The sequence below is a fragment of the Salvelinus sp. IW2-2015 genome, unplaced genomic scaffold (assembly GCF_002910315.2).
Source record: "Salvelinus sp. IW2-2015 unplaced genomic scaffold, ASM291031v2 Un_scaffold5385, whole genome shotgun sequence".
Taxonomy (NCBI): Eukaryota; Metazoa; Chordata; class Actinopteri; order Salmoniformes; family Salmonidae; genus Salvelinus; species Salvelinus sp. IW2-2015.
The window spans coordinates 1-11,321 of NW_019946650.1; the positions used below are offsets into that span (position 1 = coordinate 1).

Below are 11,321 nucleotides of genomic sequence, written 5' to 3' on the forward strand. Positions count from 1 at the left end.
CCTTTTAACTCAGGCTTAACACCTAACAAACACTGTACCCTTTTAACACAGGCTTAACACCTAACAAACACTGTACCCTTTTAACACAGGCTTAACACCTAACAAACACTGTACCCTTTTAACACAGGCCAGGCCCTGTTGTTACCTCATATCCCAGCGATAATGCTTTGCATTACACCTAGGAAGAAAACACGTACATTTGCTTAACTTGCCATTGGCTCAACTTACCCCAAGGCAAACAMTTTTACTATATTAGCCCACACAGATCCAAGGATGCACTTTCATGCTGGGTTTAGGWCCTCATACTGAAGCTTATACAGAGCCCAACTGATGTATAGAACAATCTTTAAATGATCTACTTTAGTTTAGATACAAGCATCATAAAAAAAAAAWTTGGGACCTAACTTGTTTACCACTTTTTCCATGTGGTTTCTTCCTTCATAGACTCCATGAAATGATGACCTCTTCCTAAATWTTCGGTTAAATTATATATTTTGTGTATAGTTTCCTAGAAACAAGAGTAGCTCAACTTACCCCTTTGGCTCAACATACCCCAGCCTGCCCTACCCACTGAAATCCCCGGGCAGAACATTGAGTCCTGATCATTGAGATATATGGCCCTATGCATTAAAGAGGCTAACCAGGATCTAACACTACATGGGTAGTTTTATTCCTTCCTTCCCCCTGAACCTGGTTCCTCTCTAGGTTTCTTCCTTCTAGCGAGTTTTTCCCGGCCAATATGTTTTGACTTTTCCTTCTGCTTTGCTTGCTCTGTAGAGGTTTAGGTCAGGTAACTGTAAAGCACTTTGTGACAAGTACTGATGTAAAAAGGGATTCATATAATCAATGTTATTTGATTGATTGATTGTTCTCTCCCAGCTGGGTAGCATCTGTGTGGTCTAAGTGTTCCACTTCCTGTGGGCGGGGCTGGAGACAGCGGCAGGTGTCCTGTGGGCAGGTGGAGTCGGGGGGAGCGGTGAGGATGCTAGCGCCATCTGTCTGTGGGAGGAACACGCGGCCTGCAGACAGACAGGAGTGTACCTGCGACAACTGTCCAGCCTGGGTTACCAGCCCCTGGGGAAAGGTAGAGATGCAGACACACACACAGAGACACCCACACCTGCCCCCACACTCGCACACACATCCGCACAAACACACACAGACACACACCTTAACAGACACTCATGGACAGATGGCACACGAACAGACGCACCCACACCTGCACACTCAGACCACACAGACCACACAACAGACACATACGACACCATGCACACACAGAACACAACACAGACACCACACAACACACACACAGATGATACACACACCACACAGACACACACACACCAAACACAGACACACACACACACAGACAACACCACACAGACACACACACACAACTCACATATTTGCCACAACATTACCTTTGTTATACATTGACATACATGCCTGATGTTTGAATACTGTGTACTTGATGTTCTGGATGAAGTTTCCTCTAGATGCAGACCTAGGATCAGCTTCTCCTTCCCCAACTTTAGCCTTTAGTGGGGGGATATGCTAAACTGACCCAGGATCACTGTCTAGGGCCAATTTCCATCTACTCAACCAACACATTACTACAAAGAAGTCCTGAATAAAGTTGTCAGGCTGTGAAACGTTCCTTGTTTAGTATTGTGAAACATGTTCATTGCCCACAGTGCTCTGGGAAATGTTTGGGTCCCACCCTCACAGTCCAGAAGAGGTCGGTGATATGTAGACATGTCAACGGCACACACACCCTGACTGTGACCCCAGAGAAAGGTAAACGGACAACCACAGGAGGTTGGTGGCACCTTAATTGGGAGGACGGGCTCGTGTAGTGTATGGAGCGGAATCAGTGGAATGGTATCAAATACATCAAACACATGTTTTCCATTCCATTTGTGCGTTCCGCCAATTATTATGAGCCGTTCTCCTCAGCAGCCTCCTGTGACACACACACACACGTACACACAAACACACACACACAAACACATGCACACACACCAAACACACACACACACACAGTCTAATTTCCTCCTGTCTTGTTTAGCTGAATCTGGTCATGAATAGCGTGGTTGTTTGAACAAGTTGAGGAGACTAAAATACTTGGTGTTACCTTAGGTTGTAAACTGTCATGGTCAAAACATATTGATTTAATGGTTGTAAAGATGGGGAGAGGTTTGTCTGTGATAAAGAGAATTTTTGACAACATCCACAAAGCAAGTCCTGCAGGCTCTAGTTTTGTCTTATCTTGATTATTGTCCAGTCATGTGGTCAAGTGCTGCAAAGAAGGACCTAGTTAACTGTCCTACTGTTGTGTGTATGTACTGACATGTGACTACTGGTTGTGTGTATGTACTGACATGTGACCTACTGGTTGTGTGTATGTACTGACATGTGACCTACTGGTTGTGTGTATGTACTGACATTACTACTGGTTGTGTGTTATGTACTGACATGTGACCTACTGGTTGTGTGTATGTACTGACATGTGACCTACTGGTTGTGTGTATGTACTGACATTGACTATGGTTGTATGTACTGACATGTGACCTACTTTGGTTGTGTGTATGTACTGACATGTGACCTACTGTTGTGTGTATGTACTGACATGTGACCTACTGGTTGTATGTACTGACATGTGACCTACTTGTTGTTGTAGTACTGACATTGACCTACTGGTGTTGTGTGTATGTACTGACTGTGACCTACTGGTTGTGTGTATGTACTGACATGTGACCTACTGGTTGTGTGTGTATGTACTGACATGTGACCTACTGGTTGTGTATGTACTGACATGTGACTACTGGTTGTGTGTATGTACTGACATGTGACCTACTGGTTGTGTGTATGTACTGAACATGTGACCTACTGGTTGTGTGTATGTACTGACATGTGACCTACTGGTTGTTGTGTACTGACATGTGACCTACTTGTTGTGTGTATGTTACTGACATGTGACCTACTGGTTGGTGTATGTACTGACATGTGACTACTGGTTGTATGTACTGACATGTGACCTACTTGTTTGTGTATGTACTGACATGTGACCTCTGTTAACTGACATGTACCTACTGTTGTGTGTATGTACTGACATGTGACTCTGTTGTGTGTATGTACTGATGTACTATGTTGTGTAGTACTGACATGTGACCTACTGGTTGTGTGTATGTACTGACATGTACATGTGATGTCTGAATGTGACTACTGGTGTGTTATGTACTGACATGTGACTTGGTTGTATGTACTGACATGTGACTACTGTTATTGTAGTATGACTGACTATGTATACTACATGTACTACTGTTGTGTTAGTACTGAATGTACTATGTGGCACGACTGAACGTATACTGAATGTACAGTGGGAACAAGTATTGATACACTGCCGATTTTGCAGGTTTTCCTACTTACAAAGCATGTAGAGGTCTGTAATTTTTATCATAGGTACACTTCAACTATGAGAGACGGAATCTAAAACAAAAATCCAGAAAATCACATTGTATGATTTTTAAGTAATTAATTTGCATTTTATTGCATGACATAAGTATTTGATACATCAGAAAAGCAGAACTTAATATTTGGTACAGAAACCTTTGTTTGCAATTACAGAGATCATACGTTTCCTGTAGTTCTTGACTAGGTTTGCACACACTGCAGCAGGGATTTTGGCCCACTCCTCCCTACAGATCTTCTCCAGATCCTTCAGGTTTCGGGGCAATTATGGAGTTTCAGCTCCCTCCAAAGATTTCTATTGGGTTCAGGTCTGGAGACTGGCTAGGCCACTCCAGGACCTTGAGATGCTTCTTACGGAGCCACTCCTTAGTTGCCATGGCTGTGTGCTTTGTGTCGTTGTCATGCTGGAAGACCAGCCACGACCCATCTTCAATGCTCTTACTGAGGGAAGGAGGTTGTTGGCCAAGATCTCGCGATACATGGCCCCATCCATCCTCCCCTCAATACGGTGCAGTCGTCCTGTCCCCTTTGCAGAAAAGCATCCCAAAGAATGATGTTTCCACCTCCATGCTTCACGGTTGGGATGGTGTTCTTGGGGTTGTACTCATACTTCTTCTTCTCCAAACACGGCGAGTGGAGTTAGACCAAAAACTTATTTTTGTCTCATCAGACCACATGACCTTCTCCCATTCCTCCTCTGGATCATCCAGATGGTCATTGGCAAACTTCAGACAGGCCTGGACATGCACTGGCTTAAGCAGGGGGACCTTCGTGCGCTGCAGGATTTTAATCCATGACGGCGTAGTGTGTTACTAATGGTTTTCTTTGAGACTGTGGTCCCAGCTCTCTTCAGGTCATTGACCAGGTCCGCCGTGTAGTTCTGGGCTGATCCCTCACCTTCCTCATGATCATTGATGCCCCACGAGGTGAAATCTTGCATGGAGCCCCAGACCGAGGGTGATTGACCGTCATCTTGAACTTCTTCCATTTTCTAATAATTGCGCCAACAGTTGTTTCCTTCTCACCAAGCTGCTTGCCTATTGTCCTGTAGCCCATCCAGCCTTGTGCAGGTCTACAATTTTATCCCTGATGTCCTTACACAGCTCTCTGGTCTTGGCCATTGTGGAGAGGTTGGAATCTGTTTGATTGAGTGTGTGGACAGGTGTCTTTTATACAGGTAACGAGTTCAAACAGGTGCAGTTAATACAGGTAATGAGTGGAGAACAGGAGGGCTTCTTAAGAAAAACTAACAGGTCTGTGAGAGCCGGAATTCTTACTGGTTGGTAGGTGATCAAATACTTATGTCATGCAATAAAAGCAAATTAATTATTTAAAAATCATACAATGTGATTTTCTGGATTTTTTAATTCCGTCTCTCACAGTTGAAGTGTACCTATGATAAAAATACAGACCTCTACATGCTTTGTAAGTAGGAAAACCTGCAAAATCGGCAGTGTATCAAATACTGTTTCCCCACTGTAATGCTATATAAATTGTCAAGTCTTTTGTCTGTAATGTATTTTTTGTTATGTGTCAGATTCCAGTAAGACTCGCTGTCTCCATTGGTTCCGGCTAAAGGAGATCCTAATAAAATCAAATCCTTCCCTCTATCTCTCTTTGTCTCCCTCAGGCCYGTCTCAGTGCGTAACTGTTCGTCGGAGCTGTGTGACGTGCACTGGCGCGTGGGGCCGTGGCGAGCGTGCACGGCAGCCTGTGGCAGCGGGTTTCAGTCTCGCAGGGTGGACTGTGCCCACCGCAGGAGTGGCAGAACCCTGGCAGACCAGCACTGCACCTGGCACAGACGCCCAGCCACCTGGCAGCACTGCCACGCCACCACCTGTGGAAGTGAGTGTGTAGTGTTTTTACCATGTCACCATATTACCCTCACTGCCTTTCCTCTGACTTCTGAAGCTGTGGAATATGTCATTGGAGTGGCTTGGCAGATGTTTGACTAAAAAACATCTATTACAAAAACGGTGACTTCGCACAAGTAAAATCGCACAAACCCTCTTCTTAAACTGTTAAACTGCTTTTTAACAGTCCAGACCCAAATCTATATGGACATTTACACTGATGTTGAATTTTAGCCCGAATTTGACGTAAAGCCATACTCCTTTGCTTTCTGCTACTTTTTAATGGAAATGKGGWATGCGTTCCAAGTGGCATTCTATTCCCTATATAGTGCACTACTTTTTACCAGAGTCCTATAAGAGCCCTGGTCAAAGTAGTGCACTATAAAGGAAATAGGGTGCCATTTGGGACATAACCATTTTCTTCTGTGGGGAGAATGGATGTTATTTTATGCTAAAATGTCGAGTTTCAGCATTTAACACTTTCTATGTTGTCTCTGTGTCTCTGTGTCTCTGTGTAGGTGAATGTAAAGACACCACCCACTACTGTGCCGTGGTGAAGAGGTTAAAGCTTTGCTCCATCGACATGTACAAGCAGAGGTGTTGTGAGTCCTGTTTACAGGAGGATGGCTCCGCCTAGTGTTCTAGGAGGAAGTTGCCCCTAGATGCTGGTCTTGGGTTAGTTTTGCATTTCCTCCACTAGTGGTTAAGGCTTGGAATGGGGAGGGGAAGCTGATCCTAGATCTGTACCTAGAGGAAACGTCACCCCTGAGCGTTGAGACACAGTGTGGACAACATAACTCTTGGAATCATGGATGGAGGGATAGATGGATGGATGGATGGATGGATGGATGGATGGATGGATGGATGGATGGATGGATGGATGGAGGGATAGATTGTAGGAGGGATGGACGAAGGAGGGATGGATTGAGGGAGGGAGGGATGGACGGACGGAAGGAGGGATGGATTGAGGGATGGATGGATAGAGGCATAGATTTGAGGCAGGGATGGATGGATGGATGGAGGAGGATAGATTGAGGAGGAGGGATGGATGGAGGGATAGATTGAGGGAGGGATGGATGGAGGGATAGATTGAGGAAGGGATGGATGGATTGAGGGATAGATTGAGGGAGGGATGGATGGATGGAGGATATATTGAGGGAGGGAGGATGGATGGATGGATGCTTGGATTGAGGGAGGGAGGGATGGATGGAGGATAGATTGAGGGATGGATAGAGGGAGGATAGATTGAGGGAGGGATGGAGGGAGGGATAGATTGAGGGAGGGATGGATGGAGGCTTGGATTGAGGGAGGAGGAATGGATGGAGGGATAGATTGAGGGATGGATGGAGGCTTGGATTGAGGAGGGAGGGACCATGTTACATGGTAGACTGGTCATAGCCTGAGACTGTTTGCTTTAAAGACACTACCACCACAACATTGAGGAATCTTTCTCACTTTTTTGTCACAACCTAATGGATATTCCTCCCAATAATGATGCCCCAATGACTTGATAGACTGAGAAAGATACACAGGGGATGTTTGCCGGAGACCCTTTGGTGAAGACAAGCTGCACAGATATGGAGTGAAGGAATTTTTCATGTGCCCAACCAATGTAATTTGATGCAAGCCTCAAATCTGGACCTATGGCCTTAGAAATGTAACACTTTACCAATACTAGCTATTTTCCCAATGACACATGTAACAAGTGAGTGCAAAGGTGTGTGTAAAGTGTGTGCTGTTAACCCATTCCTAAAGGAGAGAGCAGTCTTAAATAGCCTTGTCATTGTTTTCCACAGTAATGTCTGAATGGACGAACAGAAAGAAAATTCTCTAGCAACAAAACACCAATAGAAGCAGTGGTTTATGGGTATCCGTGTTTATTGTTTTAATTTATAACAAGTGCATGTATGAATGTATGAATATACTGTACACAGTGGTGGGAAAAGTACCGAAATGTCATACTTGAATAAATAGAAAATGACTCTTAATAGAAAATTACTCAAGTAAAAGGATAAGTCACCAGTAAAATACTACTTGAGTAAAAGTATAAAAGTATTTGGTTTTAAATATACTTAGGTATCAAAAGTAAAAGTATAAATCATTTCAAGTTCCTTATATTAAGCAAACCAGATGACACCATTTTCTTATTTTTTAAATTTAAAAACACACTCAAACATAATTTACAACTAAGCATTTGTGTTTAGTGAGTCGCCAAATCAGAGACAGTAGGGATGACCAGGGATGTTGTCTTGATAAGTGCGTGATTGTAACATTTTCCTGTCCCGCTAAGCATTCAAATTGTAACAAGTACTTTTAGGTGCAAGGAAATGGTATGGAGTAAAAAGTACATTATTTTCTTTAGGAATGTTGTGAAGTACATGTTAAAGTACAGATACAGACACAAAGATAAAGTATTTTTACTTAAGTACTTTACACCACTGACTGTACATGTACATACAGTATACAGTAGGAACTGGTCTGGATGTGTGGGCAGAATCCTATAAGACCATTGACATGTGTGAAGGCAAAGGGCTGTCAGATTGTAGTGGAACGTCATTGACATCAGAAAACAACAATCTGAACCAAATATTTGCATTAGAACCTACTAGCAGACAGGAGGAGGAAAAGCGGTTTCAAAATTATTTATTGGATATTGCATATTTGCCATAACAGTTAACATTCAATGTGTACATACCTTTTAAACATATTGATCAGAGTACAGTGCATACAGTAGTATGATTATGTGAGATAATGATCACTGTTTGGAATAATTAGGCCCTGCAGTGACCGAGAGAGGTATGGGTTGTGTCCCAATGGCACCCAATCATATTCCCTACATCAGGGGTCGGAAACAGGTGGACGGCGAGCCAAAATCTATTCCCACTAATAACAAGAGAGACATATGTGATTGTGTCTCAATGTAATCAAGGATGAACTTATTGTTATTTTCCAATTCAATCTATTTTCTGTTTGCTTGTGGTCCATTTGCATTGTACAAATTTCTATAATGATGATCGCCGGCCCCGCCCACCACCACTGCCCTACATACTGCAGTACTGGTCAAAAGTAGTGCACTATGTAGGGAATAAGGTGCCATTTAGGATGGGCCCCGAGAGAAAACATGACTGTCATATTTCTCTGTTTGAATAATGGGATCTTGTCCTTTTTAGTGTTGTTTTGGTTATCCAACCAATGTGCTGCATTGTAAAATGTCTTGTAAATACTGTGTTTTTAAGTGCAATATTGAGAGTATGTAGATTTTTTGTGGGACTTTATTTTCTTACCTTATTTAGTTGTCTTAACGCCTGTTTAAAAAGACTGGATATAAACCGTACAGTATATTAATAAGCACTTGCTGTTGTTGGATCACAGGTATGTTTAATACCTTTCCCTTCTGGTTTTATTCTCATGCATTTACGTGCAATCACCAATGATTTGTAGAGACATGTCATGTGTTTTGCAGATACATTATCAAGTGCCACTCACTCAAACGCATACTGACAATAATCAATGCTACTGATATTTACAAAAACATATCGATAACGTTACCATAACATTGGGTGTTGACATGGATACTGTTTGTAGAATCCTAACTGGATTGAAGGAACATCATGAAGATGTTTTTGGAACAAAACTTAAGTGCTCTAGAAAGACAACATACTAAGATAATAAAGACAGTTTGATCACCTGATATTTTGTTTGGTAATACTCATTATAAACACACAGAGGAGAAATGTTCCTAGTTTAAAAGCATTGACCATAAGACTCAATCAGTCAGTGTCATTTATATGAAACTTTTTTCCAACAATGTTTATTATAAAGAGGCACATTTTTCTATAGCTTTTTTTCTAAACTCTAGTTGAGAAGAAAAAAAATGCCCCCCTTCAAATAAATGACACTGGAAGATTATAATGAAGTTTTCGGTATGTCTTTTGCACTTTGAACAATTATTTTGGACTATGAAAACTTCCCCTGAAAGTTCTGCATTATGTTTGTGAATTTCAATAAATGTATGACTGGTGACTTTATGCATAATTTGGCACATGGATACACAAGGATAAGTAATTGATTAAGAAATGAAGTGCTTGTTTAAATTACTAATGATTTGCATATTTGTAAAACAAAGATTAGCCAACTATTCAATGGAAACCATCAACCAGAATACAGGAAGTTGATTTTATAATGGCCTGTTTGTGACTTGTTCATAATTGTTGCTTCCATTTGATTATCACATCATTGATACTTACTATCAATTACTATACAGGTAGTAGGAAAATAAAATGAAAAACAGAACAGACCGAACAAAGTAGTTTTGCCTTCACACGCTCTTTTTAAGATTAAAAGCATTGTCACCAAATATCATGGTCATACGCTATGACACCACAGCCACCGCCATGCCGGCGGCCATCTGTTCATGTCCTTAGATGGCAACTTCCTGTAGAACCTGTGTCCCCTGTCGTCGGCTGTCCTCAAACACGAAGCCCGGCAGGGAGTCGTAGCTAGCTGGACAAACGCTGATCCTACAACACAAAATCATATCATTACCTGAATGATATACGATAAAATACCAGAAAATGATCTATACAATACCTTTATTGTTCGCTCGTGGAAAATAATCTTGCTGCAAGTTCAGCACATCATAATCATCCACAAATCACAACACTAGCACTTATTAAGCTTGAGGTTATAAAAGTGATTCAGTTTTACATCAGTCATTCATTTCATTCAGGTAGTAAAACAGCTTCACTTTTGTTTGATGTCCCTCCTGGGATGGAACGGCTGAATCCAGGGGACTCCAGACTAAATGCTTGTGGGTTAACTTTGTGTGTGTGTCAAATCAAAAGTTATTCATCACGTACACAGTTTACAGCAGGTATAAACAGTGCAGCGAAATGCTCAGCGTGTGTGTGCATCTCTGCTGGGTAACTGTGTGTGTGTGTGTTACCTCTTGGGGGTGAACTCTGTGCTGTACATGGTGCCGCCCTCCAATGGGGCATCAGCCCTCATGGGGGCGTGAGCTGGCTTGAAGCTCACATTGGGCTGCAGTTCGTGGGGTGTAAAATGGGCCTGGATAATAGAATACAATCAAATAGAATAGAATTTCAAATAATGGCTTATAAGAATGTGGCCTAGAGCCAAAGAGAGACAGGGGCTCTGCTACACTCTTAGAAAAAAAGGTGCTATTTAGAACCTAAAAGGGTTATTCAGCTACGCCCATAGGATAACCCTTTGAAGAACCCTTTCCACAGAGGATTCTAAATGGAACCCAAAAGGGTTCTACCGGGAATCAAAAAAAGGGTACTCCTACGGGGACTGCTGAAGAACCCTCTTGAAACACTTTTTTCTAACAGTGTATATGTGTAGATAATTGAGCAGTGTCTCAAAGAACACCCTAAACCCACCCACCCTAAACCCACCCACCCATATCTGGCCAAAACTAGTGCACTCCATGGAGGCGGTACTGAGAACTGGCCGGTGATTTCAGATGGTAGGTACTATAGTATCTCCTATTGTTGTGTCCTTCCGCAGGGCACTTAACCCCTAAAACAGCTCCATAGGTGCCACAATGTAACTGATCCTGTGCTCCTCACAAAATTATTTTTCTATAGGCAGGGTGTCATTTGAGAATTGCCCTGGCATGCCAATGGAAACAGAAGAGTCTTGAATTGCCTTGAAAGTGGTGAGGTGGTCCATCCGTCCGGTGGSTCTCTGCATCTCCTCAGGCTTCTTGATCATGGCTTGTCTCTTGACCWCCCAAGGCTGGTAGTCATCCCTCATGGTGGTGCAGACCTGGAGGTAGTGGGGTGGGAACGTTCATTTTGATGCTACAATAAACGTACCCCAAAAAATCCCAACTGACCCGGTTACAGGACAAAATGAGAACCCCACCACCCAAGAGAGAGATTTGCTGTTAAATTCTTGGAGATTATTTCAACAGCACATGAATATGATTGAATATACATGTTTTATTACGTTCAAAACGGGTGGCCGTTCTCG

General features: G+C 42.5%; 2 protein-coding genes across 2 annotated transcripts; one reads left to right on the forward strand and one right to left on the reverse strand.

Annotated features, from left to right (window-relative positions):
- Positions 1–879: 879 nt before the first annotated feature.
- Positions 880–6,296, forward strand: LOC112078202 (ADAMTS-like protein 3; the record flags this gene model as incomplete). Its single annotated transcript, XM_024144507.2, has 4 exons — positions 880–1,084; positions 1,695–1,797; positions 5,102–5,316; positions 5,843–6,296. Coding segments are annotated over 4 exons (562 nt in total), but the record flags the coding sequence as incomplete, so codon positions are not given.
- Positions 6,297–9,635: 3,339 nt separating this feature from the next.
- Positions 9,636–11,115, reverse strand: LOC112078201 (stabilizer of axonemal microtubules 2-like). The gene is made up of 3 exons (XM_024144506.2): positions 10,995–11,115; positions 10,270–10,391; positions 9,636–9,844 (listed from the first exon to the last, which is right to left on the reverse strand). Exons 1-3 carry the CDS (start codon positions 11,100–11,102, stop codon positions 9,745–9,747), a joined length of 330 nt encoding a protein of 109 aa, XP_024000274.1. The 5' UTR covers positions 11,103–11,115; the 3' UTR covers positions 9,636–9,744.
- Positions 11,116–11,321: the final 206 nt, after the last annotated feature.